The 20728-nt window shown below is 31.0% G+C and overlaps 1 protein-coding gene across 1 annotated transcript in view; it reads left to right on the plus strand.

Moving 5' to 3' along the window:
• Nucleotides 1-20728, plus strand: part of LOC129972697 (uncharacterized) — a 68271-nt gene that overhangs the window by 21499 nt on the left and 26044 nt on the right. The window contains exons 3-4 of the mRNA XM_056086922.1: nt 14085-14115; nt 15337-15410. Of these exons, the coding sequence (XP_055942897.1) occupies nt 14085-14115; nt 15337-15410 (105 nt within the window). The remainder of the gene's footprint in view (nt 1-14084; nt 14116-15336; nt 15411-20728) is intronic.

The raw sequence follows: 20728 nt of genomic DNA on the forward strand, positions 1-20728 counted from the left end.
TTCCTCTCACCGCTATTTTGACGTATGAAACCCATCATAACGCATGCGTAAAAGCGCGGAGGGGTTTAGATTTGTTGGCAAACAATATATATATATATATATATATATATATATATATATATATAATAGTTATATTTTATATTTTTGTTATATAGCTTCTAAATGCGAAAATATTTTAAGGAAAAGCGCTATACTAAGAATCATTATAGGAAATAAATATTAATCAGCTCTGCAAATGAAAGATTTCTGATGAACTATTCAAAAGGTATATATACTTGTCGTCAGATTTGAAATGAAAAAGATTTGAAGACAGTTGCTTTTTTTTATGGAAGGGGAATTACGATTAATTAGGGGCATAAAATGAAAACAGTTCTATGATTTCGAAATCTATCACGATGAATGGAAACAATATAAATAAATTTTCCAATGTTGAAAGTCTCATTTCAAATAACAGCACCCACAGATTCCATTCCATTTCCGGGAAAAAGTGCAGCTGTTGCTATGCCCAGACGGAAGGTCACGGAATGTGTATAACAATTACATTGTGATTCTGCCATTGTAGCAAAAACAATTTGAAGCTGCGGCGAATCAAATATTTTATTTCAACATTTTTCTTCATAACCGGCGGAAGTGGTCTCTCCGAAACTTTCTGCTCTCTCCTTAATAAAGATGTTATGTCTCTTCTTTTATACATAAAAATTAAAGAAAGTTGGTAAAGTCGTAACAGCCAAGATTGAACAGATTTGTATTTTCAGAATCCAGCATATAAGCTTCTTGTTTCATAATATAATGAAGAAAAGTGAGATTGTGTTGTGGATGCTATTTTTCGACCGCTTGATAACGACAATTTGACAAAAAAAAAAAAAAAAAAAAAAAACCCTATAGTTTTAAGAAAAAGATCCCATACCGAATTCTATTTATCTAAACTGCTGTGTTTTCAAGTTGTTGCTGTATGAATCAAACCTAATGTGTGCGAACGAACAGATGATTCACTAACTGGACAGACTTAATTCAAAATTTGATACATAACTAAATCTTGGATGTTAAATATGTATACCAAATTATATTTATCTAGCTCTCTTCGTTTTGTATTATCATATTGTAATGTCCTGATCTAGACTGATCAAATAACGAAGCAGAATTTCCAGACAATTCTTTATTTTACAGCCCTATATATACAAAAGAACAACTTGTTCTAATCTGGGTTAAATAAATAGCTATTTCCACCTGTAGTAGAAGATACAACAGTCAAAACAGCCAATCGGAGTTCAGCCATATGCTTTCTCAGCGGCACCAGTGGGTCGTGGGAAGGTCCTTTCACAAAGAGAAACATCTAGCATCCAGATGTTCGGTCACCGCTTTCTCTTTGAAGGTACTGTCAATACCTCTGGGGTGAGGAATTCCATATGTGGTCTTTCATTGTAGTCGCTAATGAACAGATGTGAGATCACCTAGGTGAAAAGATCCACCATCTGGCTATCTCGAGGAGTTTAGTAAGTAACAGCGACTACAATGAAATTTTTGATCAATGAATCAGTACAACACAATGTCTTATCAGTACTGGGAAACGGGGAATGTTACAATATTAACTTATTTTCACACAGCTAGATAGCAAACTTTCTCCGAATGGATTTCTTTGAAAATGTGGGAGAAATCTATAAATTTGATGTAAAGTTCATATACCAAATTTTATCTACGGAGTTCAAAAATTTTTTTTTGAGTTATTGTGTACTCACAGACAGATAGACATAATGCAAAAATGTGTTTTTCGGATTTCAAGGAGGGTCTGAAACTTGTCAGGGGCTTCTAAAAACCTCACAAATATGACCTTATTCATTTTGAATTGTTAATGATTAGTTTTAACCTCTTAATCGTCGTGACCATCCGTCATAAATACATCCAATTGTTGAAACATGAATTAATAGCCTAAAATTAAATTCATTCACATATACTATAATTCGATATTAAAATTACCCATAATTCACTAATACCTTAAGTATTCTATGGATTCTTAATTGAACCAATGACTGCACAGTTCTAAAACGGATGATGTAATCTAATTTAATAATTAAAAAAAAAGCAAAATGGTTAAGGTGTTTACGTATATAATTTAGAACACTTTCAATAATTAAAATTGCATTTATTCTAATAATATAACTACCACATGATTTAATTTCAATTATTAATTTAATGTTCCTTGTTAACCAGGGCGCTTTAAATTCAACAATTTTATTTTTATATTTTAACTACGCAGGCGTAAGTGTTATTTAAATAAGAAAGCATCGTTACACGATAGATATTATTTGGCTGCTTTTCAGCAAAATAATTTTATGCTTTGTTAATGAATAAATAACTTATTACTTTCTCGTTTATGAAGTATAGGGAAAGTATAGTAATCGTCAAAAAATTCGAACTCGAGATTTTGACGGATCTCCACATTTCAGATCTCCTTGAGTTCGAAAAACACATGTTTGGGAAATGTCCGTCTGTCTGTGACAATGACAACTCAATAATGCTTTGAGCTAGATGGTTGAAATTTGCTATACGGTCTTTACATCAAATTTACAAATTTCTATCAAATTTTCAGTAAAATCTGTTCAGAGGAAGTCTTGTCTACCCAGCAATCCGATTATATGTGGTGAATAGCATATAAGCCAGTTAACAACTACGCTACACGAGCATATGCTTTTGTATCCTGGTCATGTTACCGGACTGTGAACCACAAGGTCCCAGGTTCTATCCTCGCGCATCACATATCACTAAATATGTTAACACGGCAATTACAAAACGATGAGAACTAGATGCATAAAATTCGATACAAAGATTTAACTTATGTAATGTAGACAACTGTCAACGTTTGAGCCCAACTTAATCACGGTTTGACTGTCTGTCAATCTGTACTTCCAGAAACATGTTAACTCGATAATTCAAAAACACAATTACTCAAATGTATCAAATTTGGTACGGTATTTTGGACTACAATTGCAGTATTATGTCAAATTTTTGTTTCAATCGGCTGTAAAAAAAAACATGTCTGAAACACAAATTAGATTTTTGGATACTATTAACGCATGCCAGGGATTAAAAGCCAAATAAGTTGCCAAAGATGACACGATAAATTCAGTAAAAGTGCTAAATTCAAGCCAAAAGTTAATATTTTGTAGCTATTGCAAGCAAATGATATGTAAGACATTCTCTGGTATGACAAGTTTACTAGACAGTATGCGAGAAAGTTTTGGGAAGACCACTTCCGCTGGTTTTTTTTTCGGCAGTTTTTTTTTAATCATCGATATCAGAAAAATAATTAATTGGAATCTATATAATGAAATCTAATAAATCAGGAATGGTAAATATTTTTAAGAAATTTCCCGTTTCGGGACTACCATTCTTACGAAAGTCCTGGCAATAACCTATTTCTTTTTTCTTTCTTTCTTTTTTTTTATTATTATTATCTAACCTTGCATCCTGCTGAAGTCAGGATGTGTGATAAGCCTATAAAGGTCATCAGGGAGTCATGGCCGTTTTGAATCTTGAAGTATGTTCTCCAAAGGAAACCAGTGATAATGGTCCTCTCAAAACTTTCTCGCACACACTCTAATAAACTTGTCATACCAGAGAGTGCCTTCCTTGGCACTGGCGTACAATAGTTACGAAATATTAAGCTTTGGCCTGAACTTAGCATTTTTACTGAATCTATCATGTAATCCTTGGCGAGTTATTTGGCGATGAATCCCAGGCATACGTTAATAGTATCCAAAAATCGAATTTGTGTTTTAGACCCGTTTTTCACAACTGATTCGAACAAAACGGCACTTGTAGTCACAAAATCCCATTCCAATTAGTTATATTTACGTTGCTGTTTTTTTGAAATATCGAGTTAACATCTTTCTTGAAGTTCACTCCGACAGACAGTCGACCCTTTTTTATATCTGCCTCAAAATTTGACAAATGTCTTCAATAGAGATGTTAAATCTATGTACCAAATTTTAACCATCTAGCTTTCTCCGTTTTATAATCATCATATTAACTTAAATTCGAACAGCCAGGCAGATGGACTTCCTCTGAACAGGTTTTATACAAAATTTGATAGAAATCTACAAATTTGGTATAAAGACAGTATACCAAATTACAACTTTCTAGCTCAAATCGTTTTTGAGTTATCTTTATCACAGACAGACAGACGGATATTTTCCAATAATGTGGTTTACGAAATCGGGTATGTATAAAACATGGAGAATCTTCAATATCTAGATTTCGAATTTTTTTACTTTCTCTATACTTCGTATACAAGAAAGGACAGAGAAAGCCAGATACGCATACTCTAACAAATAAACATAATTTCTTTTAAAGGCGATTCGAAACTCTAGTCCAAAATATCATAGCATATTACTGTTTTAGGATCGATTCGTTTATAATTATTTTATTTTTAAAATTTAATATTAAATTTACAACTAATTACATGCTCAAAAATCGGTAATATGAATCAATTGGCATTGCTTGTATTTTTACATTATAAGGAGCATGTTGAGAATTTCTGTCCTAGAAGCAAGCGACTATTTGTCGTCTTCTGTTTTTCCAACCGGATGCTTCTCTGAAAACTTAGATGGTTAGTAGGAAAAAAAAAGTTAGAGAAAATTCAAGTCTCTAGACTGCAACTTGTAGTTTGAAAATAGTTTAAGATTTCTTCTTTTATTTTTATTTTATTTTTATAATTAACTCTTTATGATATTTAAAAACAACGCGTATACAAAAACAAAAAAAAAATGTATTTAATTTCGTCACAACGTGTGTTAACATAGATGCAGTAACTAAAAGAACGAGAAAAGTTGTTGTAGAGTGTTGTGTTAGTGTGTCAACAAAAATAAAATGCAGACAAACTTACTATAAAACTAAATCTTATTACATTATAGATAATATTATCAAATTTACATCAACTTATTTTCTTTGAAAATTCTAGCATCGTTTTTTAATACAACAAATTAAAAGTTCCAAAAATATCACTGTTGCCAATCTGAATTTCTCAACTATTTACAAAATAAAATTTATAATTATTTAAATAATCGTTAGCTACTTTTAAATAAAATACTTACGATTTATATCGCAACAAGAGTATACCTAAAAATGTCTTTAAAACTTTATTAAAATAAGAGAAAAAAATTAGTATTACAAATAAGATTATTTTTTTATTATTAATGATATGGAAATGGTTTTTGTGCTATAGAATACTTGAAATTAAGGAAAATGTTAAAACAAATTACTAAAATGAGTAGAAAAACTATTCTGAAACAGTGCTTATATCATTATAAAAACGTTTTTTTTAGAAGTTTTTAAGTAATATAAAAATGACTTTTGTGCCTTTAAGTTATTGATGAAAGATATTCATGTTTGTATTAATTTTTAATTGAACATTCTAGTTAATTTTTTAAAAAAATTACTAAACATTTACTATTTTAAAAATGAATATTTGTCCAGTTTGGTGCCTCTATGATTAACAATTTGTATTGTAGAATATTTTGCAAGATTTTTTATCATAAATGATACATGAAGCAATTAATAGATAGTATACCAGCTTATAAATATTATGAAGTCAATAAAATTTCATAAACTTGTTAACATAATCTTTTTAACATTTAAATGGTTTCGATTTAAAAAAAAACTTCTGCTTCCATAAAGTTAGATAATTACGTGGAAAAGCCAAATTTTTGCGAAAATATGAAATTTTTTTTTATTTAATATTTTCAGTGTTTGAACAATAACTTTTAACTAACCGTTTAAACTTTGTTTCGAAGTCAAAAATTTTGTGGAAGTTACATTCATTTTTAGATTTGAATTCGTATTTATATTTGAATTTGGTTTTAATGCTATTTTGCATTATTAAATGCTATTTTCTCTAATTCTAATCCTTGATAAAATTTTCTTATGAAAAAATCTCTAAAATTAAAATCTAATGAATATTTTTTTGTCCAAATTTGGTAAAATAATTTCTGAAGATATTCTACAGTTCCTGAATTAGAAAATGCGTTATCTATTCATTTATAAATATTCTATAGCTTTTTTTAATGTGAAAAAATTGAAAATGTCTTGTTATTTATCAGTCGAACAATATTTAAAGAGTATAAATACAGCTTATTTTTTATATCAGGAACTATATAATATAAACTATTTTCAAAATTTTAAGCAAATCATTTGATAAAAGATTTTTGTTTTATACGTTTTGTTAGCTCTTCCAAAAGGTTATTTTTTTCCAATTAAAAAAATTATTATTTAATTTGTATATTTTAGTTCCAAAATGTTTTTTTTTTCAATCTTTTTTATAAAAAAATATATATGACTATTTTAGAGTGGGTGTTCAAAAATGTCATTCCTAACGCAGCCGCATACCTTAAATTAGCATTATGCAATTTTAAAATAACTACCATTTTTTGGATCTCTATTTCATTCCTTTGCGCAATTTATTATTCGAAACCGAACTCACTTCGTAAGCTGTAAAACAGACTTCGTATAATGCAACAAATGATACTGGATAAAATATACCAATAAAATTTTTCTTTTATGAAAATAGTTGTATCTCAAAATATTTACATTGCTGTAGGTTCTACATTACATTACTGTTACAATTACTCATATTTCTGTAAATTAAATATAAAATATTGCAAAAAATAAAACCAAATAAATAAATATATGACATCAAATGAGCTACTAAAAATCATGAGGTAAAATATAGGAATTTGTGAATTATAAAATAACAAAATTGTGAATCAAAATATATGCGATTATATGAATCATGTAAGATATTAATAACCTAATAAGCGCAATGGATCACTTTCCTGACACCAGTTTCAATCCCCAAAAAGTTTTAGCGTACCGTTTAAAAAAATGGCCTTTTATACAGTTCTTTCCAAAACAACAACAACGCATTGCTCTGGAGGGATAATTTTCCAACATTTCATACAATCCGGTTGCTGTACGGAATGCCCCTCAAAGCATCCCAAGCACGCGTATGTAGGACCATGCCAAACTAATTGCTTCAAGTTCAATGAAAACTAATCGAACTAATTAGGTGAATTCTAAATAGATGTTAGAGACGTAGTGAGATTTCTACTTTCACCGGTGTTTATTTGGCTTAACAAAACATACCGATTGGCCTACTGAAACGTACTACTGACTACCTATGGGATGAAGGGTTCATGTGTCCCATCACATCGCCAAGATGATAAAAATGGCAAGTCACCAAAGCAGTAAGTGTAAAACTAAAAAAAAAAAAAAAAAAAAAATCTACGATCGCAAATTTTAAATTATCACGTGAGAACATTATTAATTTTAAGTCATTATTTGTCTTAATTAATTTAAGTCATTAATCAGTTTAAATCGGTTTGAAACAATCATGAGACTTCTCTATCGGTCTCTATCCCTCTATCTCTATATTATATATATATATATATATATATATATATATATATATATATATATATATATATATATATATATATATATATATATATATATATATATATATATATATATATATATATATGTAACATTTTTCGGAATCCTGTCGGCTTTTTAATATGTAACATTATTTGTTGTGAAGCAGGATGCAGTTTGAAGACAGTGAAGAGACTTTTTATATTTTTAATCCATCGGGAAAGCATAATTATTCACAAGCAAAGACGCGGACATTTCGCGTCCGCCACAGCGCATTGCAAAAGCAGAAGTAGGGAAGAAGGGCGAAATAAATTATCCCTCGTCTTATATAACCTTAGATTTTGATAGGGAAAATATTTCTCCACAGTGCTAATATATTAATAAGATTCTGATAGGGATTTCTGAAGCATGTCAATCACATGTAAGGGAAACACAGGGATCTTTTAAGAAAGAATGTGCTTACTGGACATTTTTTACCCCTTCACGCTGAGCGTGTGAAAGTATCGGCGTTTAGCTGACTAAGCAATTTTATAAAGCTTCTCTTGAATTAATTAAGTAGAGAAAGTGGAATTGGATCACAAAATAAGAGAATATTTTTAGAGTGAGTTAATATGGCCTAAATTAAGATAAAATCTTGGAAATTAATTAAATTGAAATTAAAAGTTTAAAATATCATTACGCACACACACACACACACACACACACACACACACACACACACACACACACACACACACACACACACACACACACACACACACACATATATATAATGATAATTTTTTTAAACTTTCATTTTTAATTTTTCTAGCTGGCAAACAAAGTTTTGGAGCTCGACTGACTTTGAGATAAAATAACAGCTATTATGGCATAGTTCTACGTCACCCTTTTAAAAACGCATCTGCTGTCAAAGAAGCATACGTAATAAAAAAGCAATACTGGTAAACGCAGGTCAATCTTTTAAAAACGCATCTGCTTTCAAAGAAGCATACATAAATTTCTTTACACATGTCGGATTAGGTAATGGAATTATAGGGATCTTTCAAATGAATGTGCTTGGCTGAACAGTTTTTTTTTTATCCCTTCACACGGAGTGTGGGAACCGCCGACCTAAGCGTTTTTACAAAGATTCAGTCGAATTGATTAAATAGAAAAAGTGGAATGGGATCAGGAAATAAGAGATTATTTTAGAATGAAGTTAATATGGGTTGAATTAAGATAAAATATGGAAATTAATTAGAATTGAAATTAGAGTTTAAATTATCATTACATATGTATAATAAAGAATGATTTTAATCCCTTGAAAATTATGAAAAATGTTTTTTTTTTTCCTATTTTTATCTCCTGTTTTACAACATTTACAGTTAAACAACTAAATTAATGTCTATTTGGTATGGAAAACTGTGACATACCAATATTTATATCAAGCAAAATATCATTTTAATCTAGGAATTCTCAAACTTTTTTTGTATCATATAAATAAAATATATACATCATTTGCACGTAAAAAATTAAATCCTCACGGAAGAGATAAAATTTTATATTCATTTTGAACATTCTTTTAAATGTTCTGTATAAAAATTGTACCATTAAAATAATGTAATGTTCCATAAGTGGTACTTGTATAATAATTTGAGAAACTGCAATAAACTATAGAAATAAAATAAATCTGTAGTAATTGTATTTAATAGAACACGAATAATAGAAAATCCACGAATAAATTTGTTTCGTACAGTTAAATTTATACTTCCTACTTTATTTAATCAGCTTTTTGCAAGACTTATTTTTATCAGAATTTATTAGCGGTAAATTTTAGTCAAAAAATCAACAGCTGAAATACCGCTAATACCAATATTAGCTTTACAAGGAAGTTTGAACAGTAGTCTTTCATGTTTGCATTTTTTCATTAGAAGTCATAACAGATGAATCATCACTGTTAACTGATTTGATTTTCATTCAATCGACTTTGTTTCTTTTTTCTCAAGCTGAAACAATGATGTTGATTCAAGTATGTTTCGAAACATTCTACAAATCGAGTCTTGTGGGAAAAAATTGCAGCTGCAGTGAAATTTCTTTTTTTTTTCTGCTCTCGTTTGAATCATAAATACTTCTGAATATTAACTTATTAGTTAGTTGATAATTAATTTCAAAAACGATTTCACATTAATTTTTTTAATTAGTTGATTTTGAAAATTTTCATAATTAAAAAAAATAAGACAGGTAAATTGTACATTTATGTCATAAATATGTGTATCAAATCGGAAAAATTAGTAATTTTAAAATAATATTGATTAATTGTCTGGATATCATATCAATTTTGATATATAGTTTTACAATATATTTTATTAAAAAATGTTTCTAGATTAGACGTTACAAAGTTACATAAAGTATTTTTTCTGATGGTCATTTTTATATTTAGGATAGAATCGGCAAATTGCAATATACATTGTAGAAAAATGGTTCAAAACACTTGAATTACAGACCTTTAAATCTAGAGAACCAAATTCGGCACGTAAATTCTTTTTAGATACAGGTCTCAATGAGAAATATAAGATTTAATCACTAAGATCTCACTAAGAATAATAAGATTTATTAATCAAAAATTAATCAAATTGCTAAAATTTTTCCTCAATAACTTCGGCGCATACTATTACACTACTTTTATCTCAAAACATTACTTTTCCAGTAATCTCAATTTTATTTCTGTTCAGCTCTTCTCTACTTTTCACAAACTGTTAAAAATAATTTTAAAATAATGTATTTAACAAAATTTTTCGTTGTTTAATAGCGGCCGATTTAGATATTTTGTGTTTCTAGGCAGTGCATATTATGAAGCTTCTCTTTTAATAAGATGGCCAGTTTAGCTTATTTCAACTTGCTAATGATTTATTTTAGATTAATATTTATTATTATTATTATTTTGTGTATATGTATTTGTTTTTATTCATCCATCAAGATTCCAGACTGCTCAGCACCCACGCCTGCACACAATATTTCTGAATCAGATATACGGTGTTTATAAGGATACTGTAAAGTCTCGATCCAAAAACAGGTAGCGATATGATCAAATTTTTTTATTTACAGCTTTATTACATAAAAACAACTCTTTCTAATCTAGGTTAAATGAATGATGCTATTTACAACAAGAAAATTACACAAGAATAGTTCCTCGAATTATTTCGAAGGAAACAACTTTACAAGAACAGCGAACAGGCTGTTGGCGTCTTAGGCTACTCCGGGGGTAGCTCTCGGAATCCACCGAATTTTCTTCGGGTGGAATTCTACGCAGAAGTCCGATTCACACGAAGCTTCTCCTCCTTGGTTCACACGAAGCTCCTCTCCTTGGTTCACACGAAGCTTCTCTCCCCTTCTTCCGAAAAATCTCACCTTTTATTTTCCTCTCAGACTCCCTGTTACCCAATCACCGTTCAGAACAACCTGAATCGTCTCTGGTCGCCCGTGGGAAAATGTCCATTGATGATTCACCCTCCACCATGGGAAAAATGCAGGACATCTGGAGTGTTTGACACTGTCGCCTTTCGAAGACACGATTTATTTGCCTGGGAAACGCACGTGTGGTTCCTTATCTGGATTAGCACTAAATGGCCAGATGACCGTACTTCAAAGGAGGGTCTTCCATTTGGCAATCTGGAGGCACTTAACACTGTGGGAGTTTCGTTGATGAAGAATGGCTCGGAATGTACATTATCGAGTGTGGGAAAAAGGAATGTCACAGTGGTCACCCAGGAAGAAGCTGATTCATTACAATACTAAGTGATTAATAATATATCAGTGAGCATAAGTTTAATTTATAAGTGAGGATAATAAAATATAAAGACACCTGCCAATCACATTTGATAAAATGTTAATAATATCCTAATATTTTATTATTGATAGAATATGTAATATTTACATACTATTTTTTTTTTCCAAATGGGGAAATAAACCTTTTTAATTTACCTACTTGTGGTCAATATTGCGATGCTTTAATTACCGTATTTATAGTCGCGTGTTGAGACATTATTAAATCCATTTTTATGTGCAGGTTATTACTGCTATATAATTAATAGAAAACTAAAAAAAAAAATAGAATAAATGTAAATGATTCAACCCTAAAACCTTATGCTAAGGTGTTTTAGACCAGATGTTCGAATTTCCTTTAAATTTTTTAATAAGAAATGAGCACATGCTTTAAAAAGCGAGTTAAGAATGCTAAAATCTTCGCGCTGCTAGCTGATTTTACAAAATAAAAATGCTTTAAATTTGTTTCTTCAAATATTTCCTTTTTTTTTTTTCAAAAGAAAAATAAAACCTGAAAAATTATGCATTTAAAAAGATAAATATACATAAGATATTTGCATAAAAAAGCTATGGCCGAGACTAAAGATATTATCAACATTACAAATTAAAATCATTTTCAGCATACTTTATTACAGTTGCACCATAATCAATAAACTTTCTGATTATGGTGCAACTGTAATAAGTTTAAAGCATGCAACACTATTCAAATAATAGCCTTGAGAACTGCTCTAGCTCTCCTAAAATGGACAATATTGTTCTCTTAAAAATGACCTCAGAGGAAATTCTCTATAAAAGAATCAAGCGATTGACGTCCCAATTCTTCATTAAGCACAATCTTAATGATTCCCGATTTCTAACAGAGCACTCTCGCAATAATCGGTTAATCAGTTAAGTACCGAAGACAAAAATATCCATTTCGTTTATTCTCAAAAATTTAAACGTATCATCCAGCCAAATTATCACCTTGCTTGATATCTCTTTGATAAACTCCAATCACTGCGAAATTTTACTCGCGGATTTTAAATTTCAAGATAAAAATTTCCCTTATCATTGAGATTAATACTTATTTTACAGAATTCATTCGGAATTTCTTTTCTGGTTACTTTATTATTGCTATTGATGTATCCATAATTCTCCAACACACCTAATTGTTGGTGTTTCCTCTATTCGAAATTTCACGTTTCGAATCCACCCAGACAACTCCATTTTTACAACAGTAAGTTTACCCATTGTCGAAGCACTGGATGTTCTTGTCGTCCCTGGAGAAGATTATCCAATAATCTTACAGACAGTATTCTCTTACTTCCTTGAAAAATATCTCCATCCAATCGCCAAATCGCTCATGCAACGTATAGCCCCCATTGTACACACTTTGACCAAACAAAACCAAAGAATATCCTTCCTGTGAGTCACTCGAATGTAATCTGGAGTGAGCTATCAGATCGTTTAACAAAGAATTTACAGAAACTGCACCTTGCAGTGAATGGATATCGCCTGAAGATATTATTTGAAGCCGGAAAAAAAATATGACGCCTCAGATCACAATTATAAATGATCGAAACAGCAACCACTTCATCTTCTTAGGAAGTATTCCAATCATTGAAGCGCTCTCTCATTGGTTCAACATATCGGTGGGAAAGTGTCATTTTGACCAGACTAATCACCAAAACAATTATAACTTCAAGAGTTTGGAATCATTTTAACCTCCAAAATGAGCACTTGATCATGAGTATCACTTTATCAAAATGATCACTTTAACAATGTTAATAGAAGTCAGCATATAATGCTTTCCAGACAAATATACTCTTATATGGGGACAAACTATGGACTAAACTTCAATCTGATAAACAAGATAATATTCCCTTCAAACATTTTTGGGGAAAAATAATTGCAAACAAAACCAATCTCCAAGTTTCTTTATAAACAGTAAAGTATTTTAATATCTTCTCATTCTGCAGAGGCCTCTATGGACCTGTTTTGTCAGATCTTTTTTTCTTATTGCTTGACCTCTCAGCCTTGCGGTTCTTCTTTTAGCTAACTTTAGAAACATTAATATGAACTGAATCGCATGATACTGTTCTGTAACTATACTTCAAATTGACTGAAACTCCGTTTTATTATGTGTGTGTATGTTGATGAATTTTCTTGTTCTCTACATTTGGAAACAGAGGAAAATAGTCATTATTGCTATAAATACCGAACTCATTATACTTTCAAGATCGTATTTAAAAGAAGGACAAGTGTAATACAGTATATAATTGAACTTAAATGAATGATATATTTTATCGTTGTTTAGTCTTAGAAATTATTTGCAAGTAAATGAAGCAATATGAAATACAATTTGGAATATTGCTTAGAATCAGCATCGCTCTTATCTTGCATCTTACAGAATATAAAATGAACCGATTTATAAATTAATTATGCGCCAATTTATTAGAAAAAAATAATAAATGTAGTTAAGACAGTCAAGTGTTCCGTAAATTTACTAGATTGTATTCGAGACATGAGCTGTGAAGAGCTTGTATTTATTATTTCAAGCCATGGTAGCTTGCAAGAACCAATATTGAAATTGATCTAAGCGTATAAGAACCGATTCTGGAAGTGATATAATCATAAAAGAACAATTTGTTTTGAAACAATTCAAATGTTACCAACTAATATCGAAAGCATATTAGAGAAGAATTAGATTTGAGTAATTGTCGCTGACAACGATATGACAATGGAGCTAATATTTCTCAGTTCTCGGTAATCGCACACATTCTCTCGTATTATTAGAGGTGATACATTTTGGAAACAATTTAAATTGACTTTAAAACAAATATCAGCTTTTTTAACCAAAGAATCCTTTTGTCTTTCAGATGTCAAACTTCAATAACGATTCTTCCCAAAGTAAGTAAAGCTTTTCTTTTTATGTATTTATATTCTTCATTTTTATACTTGTAAAGACATAATTTTTTAAAGGGCTTTACTCACTTCTTAATGCACTAGATTTTTGAAATATCTTTTTGTATATTTGCTATAACAGTGCATTATTTTAGTATTTTCAAAACTAAATGATCAATTAGGTATTAATTTAAAATCGGATCACATGGCACTGAACGTACAATAGTTAGGAAATATTAACTTTCATCGTGAAGTTAACATCTTTACTGAATCTATCATGTCATTCTTGGCCAATTATTTGGTGAATAATCCCTGACATGTGGTTGGTAGTATCTGTGGGTATCAATGTATCATTACCCACTATGCAATCACGTCCGGGTCACCACTTGTGGGGGTATGGAATGATTCCTCCACTTAAAATGTTCAGAGCTTCAAGAAACGACGCAACGGCATTTTTAACAAGGAACAAGAGTATATTTATTCATACAACAAAAACAAGAAATAAAAAAATTAACAGAAGAAGTTGAAGTATCTCACTCTCGAGTTAGGAAAGAAATATTTAGTTCTTGCCGGCCAGATTGCATAGTGGGTAATGATACATTGATACCCACATATCCAAGAATCGAATTTGTGTTTTAGACGCAATTTTTCCAACTGAATGAAACAAAAATTTGACACAAAACGAATAGTAATAAAATCCTATATCAGATTTCATATATTCAAGTCACTGCATTTTTGAGTAATCACGTTTACATGTTTTTAAAAACATAGATCGACAGATGGTCAAACCTTTGTCAATGTTAATTCTGAATACTGAATTTTAACCATCTAACTTTCTTCGCTTTGTAATTATCATATTAACTTATATTTGAACAGCTGAATAGACGGATTTCCTCTTAACAGATTTGACTCAATATTGGAAAGAAATCTACACATTTGATGTAAAGACCATATACCAATTTCCAACCTCTTAGCTCAAAGCGTTTTTATCTTTGTCTCAGGCAAACGGATATTTTCGAAAAATGTGTTTTTTGAATGCAGGGATATCTAAAAGGCGGAAATTCGTCAAAGTCTCGAGTTGAAATTTTTTGACGGTTACCCTGTATTCTCTGTACTATGTATACGATAAAGTAATGATAGGTATTAAGCTGCTAAATGCGTTTTGTAACTATTACTTAGTAAATATGCTTTTAGTTCGTTATGTTTATTTTATTCTCATACATCTAGGAGATTCTCGGAAAAGATGGACTCCTAAGCCAAAACGAGGTAGCCAAAGACTACAAGATGAATCAACAAGACTTGTAAGTATAATATTTCGCTGTACTTATGCAGGTCAATTTTATGAGGATGTGTGAAGTTCTAAATAAATAGTTTTTTTAAATAAATGAGCAAAATCGATTTACTATCGCTTTTGGAGTAATAAAACCAAATTTATACATAATTAATTGAAAGCAAGGTGTGGTGAATAGCATATAAACCAGTTAACAACTATGCTACACGAGCATATGCTTTTGTATTCTGGTTATGTTACTGGACTGCGAACCACAAGGTCCCAGGTTCTATCCTCGCTCATCTCAATTCACCAAATTGGTGACCTCGGACGATGAACCCTCAATCTTCGTAAAGCTGTTGTGGCGCCATCTACCCACAACCAAAATCGTCAGACACACTTGACGCAGCAACCAAAGTCGCCAGACTCATTTGGCGCTACAGCATCAGCAACCACTCACCCACATACGCTCGCCATAACGCTTGGTGCTACTCAACTGGGTACAGGCCCATTAGACAACAGCTAAATACATCATCACTCAACAGTCATATCGTTCGCCTCACCTCCGACTCAGTGGACGGAGAGTCTATGGTGAATAGCATGCAAGCCAGTTAACAACATATGCTTTTGTATCCTGGTTATGTTACTGGACTGCGAACCACAAGGTCCCAGGTTCTATACTCGTGCATCTCAAATTCCCCATAAAGGTAACGAAATTAGAGTCAAATTCAAAATTTAAGTTGGAGTTTAAATATTTTTTGGAAAACTGGCTATTTTTTTTTAAATTCTAAAGACAAAAAATTATTTTAGAAATACAAAACAAATTTTTTTAGAAGTATTGCTCTCTTCAATAGTTCACTAATGTTCTCCCCATGATCATCAGAAACTATCTCTATATATAAAACGTTAACGTCCATGCACAGAAATCGCTCTTATTACTTGTTACCAAATGGCAACTGTCAAATGTAACAAATAATCGTGGGAACTATCATTTCAGATTGCTTCATTGGACCACAGACGTTTACAGCTTCGTTGAATCGATCGTTTTGTTTATTTAATTAATGGAATTACAAAATGTTATTAAAAATGTACTTCTTATGTTTATTAAAATTTGTAAGACTTATTTGTGACCTAAAATGTTTAATTATTTTTATCTAACATGTTCACAAATTATTCACCATTTTGTAAAATGTATTTTATGGAATGTACAGTGAAGGAAAATAAAAGAAGAATCACTCAACTTTACTCCAGCATCGTTCACCATACAATCATAAAGTATCATTCGAACGGTATTAACATACTCTTAAACTTTTTAAATTAAAGTTTTCATAAGGAGCTGTCTATATATTACATATTGAAATAAGAACAAAATTTATAATGGCAACACCCATTTCCCTAATCAAATTTACAAATTTCTTGCTCTTTTAAGAACGAATGGAAAAATCAAACATGTAAATATTGTTAAAATTTCTAGCATAATTATGCTATTTTTATTAATTAGATTTAAATGCATTATTACGATTTATAACTCTTTTTTTTTATTCATTTTATAATTCCATTTACTTTATTTGTTTGATAAATGTTAAATTTTTTATGCTAGTTTAATTAATTTTGTTTAACTAAAAAAGCACTAATGTAATTTTTCGCTTATTAAATTGGATACTTCTCGATGACATCCTATAGAATATTTAATCTCATCATTATATATTTATTCCTATAATTATACTTTCAAATTTTTGTTCATATCAGATGCAGTATAATATGTGACAAAAAAAAAAGTGCAAAAATTGTGGAAATGAATGTAGAATAAATGAACATTTAGAATGATGTTCTTCGATTTGCATTCCTTGTCTGACACAAGCATATAGTTTGCATATGTGTATTTATATAATGAGATCTTTTTTAATATTTATATGAAACACTAAGTTGCTGGTATTTTCATTAATTAATAAATGAAATGCGCTATTTTTATATTCTCATAAAATAAAGGGGAATACTATTATTTATGATAAGTAATGATAATGGTAATAGTATATATTTAAACAGAAATAGAGTAATAATAAAGCAAAAAGAAAAAAAATGAAATATCAGTTAATTTGTTTTCTCTCTATCAGTAACATTAATTTTAGCATTAAAATAAAAAAAAAAAAATTTAAGTAATAAAAATATATTGAATTTTATTTTTTTCGCTCATACTCTAAAATCCATTTTGGGGCTTTCAGCATAATAGCGATTCAAGTTTAAATACACTAGTGTGCAAAACTTATGCAACAAATGCTTTTATTGCCATAATTCCACGAGAAATCATCTGAGAGACATGAAATTTAGAAATGAGAGACAGCATTTTGTACTTAAACGATGCGGAAGCATAATAACGCATAAATGAATACAATGCATATAGTATGGAATTAAAAAAAAAGCTTTATTGAACTTATAGTACCGTTGTCTGTCCAAGAGGAAGAGCAACAAGGAAATGTTCCTTAGTATGGAATATGCCCTCCCCTTATAACAATGATTGCTTCGCATCGTCTGTCCATACTCTTGAGGAATGGGTGAGAGTACCCATTTCTCAATCATCAGTGGTTTCAGATGTAATCGTTCCGCAAGGCGTCTCCTTAAATCATCCCACACATGTTCTATGGGATTTAAATCAGGGGAGAATACTGGCCAATCCATTCGATGTGATATCTTTACTTTCCAGTAGCTGCTGAATATCAGCAATCAGGTGTGATCGTGCACTTTGACCGTGCGTTAAGCCATCTACAACATTACATGGACGATATGAATCAAAATGCAAGTATCCAGGATGTAAATCTAGAACAGTCAAGTGCTCAAAATGCAGTATCTACTTATTTAATATTTAAAAAAAATGAAATTTCATTCAAAATAAGGTTTAATAGATTATTAATATAATAAATTTTGGCCTTAGAATAGGAAAAGTATAGCTATTTAATAACCATGGAAATTAAATCATTTTTTTTTGTTCAGGATCCTTTAACTTGCTTAAGACCAGAGGTACACATATGTGTACCTTAAAATTATGGGACTTACAATTGTTTGATCAGCAAATATTTTTTTCCACAAACTATTGAGATGATATCTAATCATCTCAATAATCAATTCATCTAAAGGTGAAAGATCTAGATATCTAATTTTTAAGCAGTTTTAAAAAAGTCAGGTCTGAAGAGGATAAAAACGAAGTCTGGTCCTAATAGCAATCACCTCGGAACAGACGCAAATGGGGAAGGATCACCTCCTCACAATAGCGGTCTCCAGTTACAGAGTCTCTGTCGAAAACGTGGAGCTCAGTCCGCCCGTTCAGCATAATGCCTCCCCGATGACAACTCCAGAACCACTCTAGCCGTCTCTTTCTATGATGTTACTGGGTTGAACCCGTGTTCCGATATTTTTCTAAATCAAGTGGCATTGAGAATACCTTGTGGCACTGAAACAGCCGTCATCCGTAGAGAAGACACGACTCCATTGATGAGATGTCTAGTTTTTGTGCTCCTTGCACCATTCTGAACGATTCATCGATGGCCAACTTTCAAAGAGATGCAGCGTTCAGGACGTTGGGCGAATAGGCCACCTTTGTGAAGGCGTCTGGCCACAGTAAACCGCGACACTTGTAGCCGTGTTGCTGAGTAGTAGCGTTTGCTGACTGACATCGGTCTCTTTTCGTCTGCAGGGCGTTATATCGGTCATCTACAGCAGTTGTTTACCTAGGGCGGTCACCACTAACCTCTCTAACAACTATACTTATTTTTTGGAAGGCTTTCCAAGAGCGCGATACAACACTTTTGTTGATTCCGAACTCTTCAGCTATACTGGTCAAACTGCGCCCCTCCTTCAGCTTTCCGATAATTCTTCTACGCGTGAAGTCATCGAGATGATTTCTTCTAGCCATATTTCACCAAAAAAACTCGCACTTGCAGCGAATGTCTTTAATTGCGCCTCCGTCATTCTTTTCCTTGTAATCTTGAGCTGAGCATCCCAACTGTACGCGTTTTGCGTACACTCACGTCGCCTATGACGTAATGTTCCTGACATTTGCATACGCATCACCTTTCTACTGAATTGTGTGTTTATTGTAGTGACCGTAATAACTCCTTTTCTGCAATTTCATGGCTACCTACTTCAAATTTACATTGTTGCTTAAATTTTTCACACCAGTCTACAATTTAAACAAATCTTTCAACGCTCCTGAATATATTTATGGGAAAAAGAAGGGAACTTCTGCCAGAAATTTTCACTGTAAATATTTTGTTATGCCTGAGGTAACAATCAAATTTTAAAGTGTCATACAAGTTATATACCATCAACAATGTCTAAAGAAAACATTTAAATCTTACACATCTATTGAACTTCACTCAGATTTTTCAAGTGAAAGATCTGATTCATACTGTTAATATATGTAAACATCTCCTCGTGATATCTTCCCTCTCCGCATTTTTGATGAAATAAGTATGCGGAAAAGTGCATGAAGTTCTGAATCCGAGAATGAACAGTATATGTCATTGCGTCACTTATAATTTTCACAATGTAATATTTAATGGAATGTTTTTTTATTGTTTTTGCGACACATTTTTTTTTCTTGTTTTTGAGTTGACGATTAAATTTGGCATCAAATTCTTGTTTAGAAAACACCATTCCATCATGAAATGAACTAATGAATAATTAGTTCATTTCATGATGGCATGGTATTAGTTCATTTCATGATCATAATTAGTTCATTTCATGATCATTTTAAAGTGTGCTATAATTTTACAAATTGCTTGCATACTCTGATAGGTGATAATGTTCACTTTAATTTGACGCATGACAATGTTGGCTTTAAATTTGTCTGTTATAGAATAGATGACGTTCTGCATAGTAATGAAAATGAATGTTGTTGCATCAGCATTTAGTATCTACAAAATACTACAAATAAAATCTCTATAATCACCAAAATGCTAGAACATCAGATTCGTTTAATCCGTAAAACTCATATGGAACTAGGCAAATTTGCTTGTGTGACAAAATAACGTAATCCTGATTCGTAGATGTTCTCTTCAAAAGTAATCAAAATAGTGATTATTCTATGTTTATATTCGAGCTGCTCTTTTCGCAGAATAATTCAATAGAAAATTTAACCATAGATGCAAGTATTTTAATTTGGGCTTAATATTATCAGAGTTTTTTACTAAGGTTGATCTAAAAATTAGCCCCTGTAGCACAACAATATTGTATAACATTTGGGAAATATTGAATATTATTGTGAATACCGAATGCGATATGAACAAATACGATATTGTACAATACGCAACAGTATTAAAAATGCTGTGGAATTTTTAAAAACATTGATACAAC

Source organism: Argiope bruennichi, chromosome 6 (assembly GCF_947563725.1).
Source record: "Argiope bruennichi chromosome 6, qqArgBrue1.1, whole genome shotgun sequence".
Taxonomy (NCBI): domain Eukaryota; kingdom Metazoa; phylum Arthropoda; class Arachnida; order Araneae; family Araneidae; genus Argiope; species Argiope bruennichi.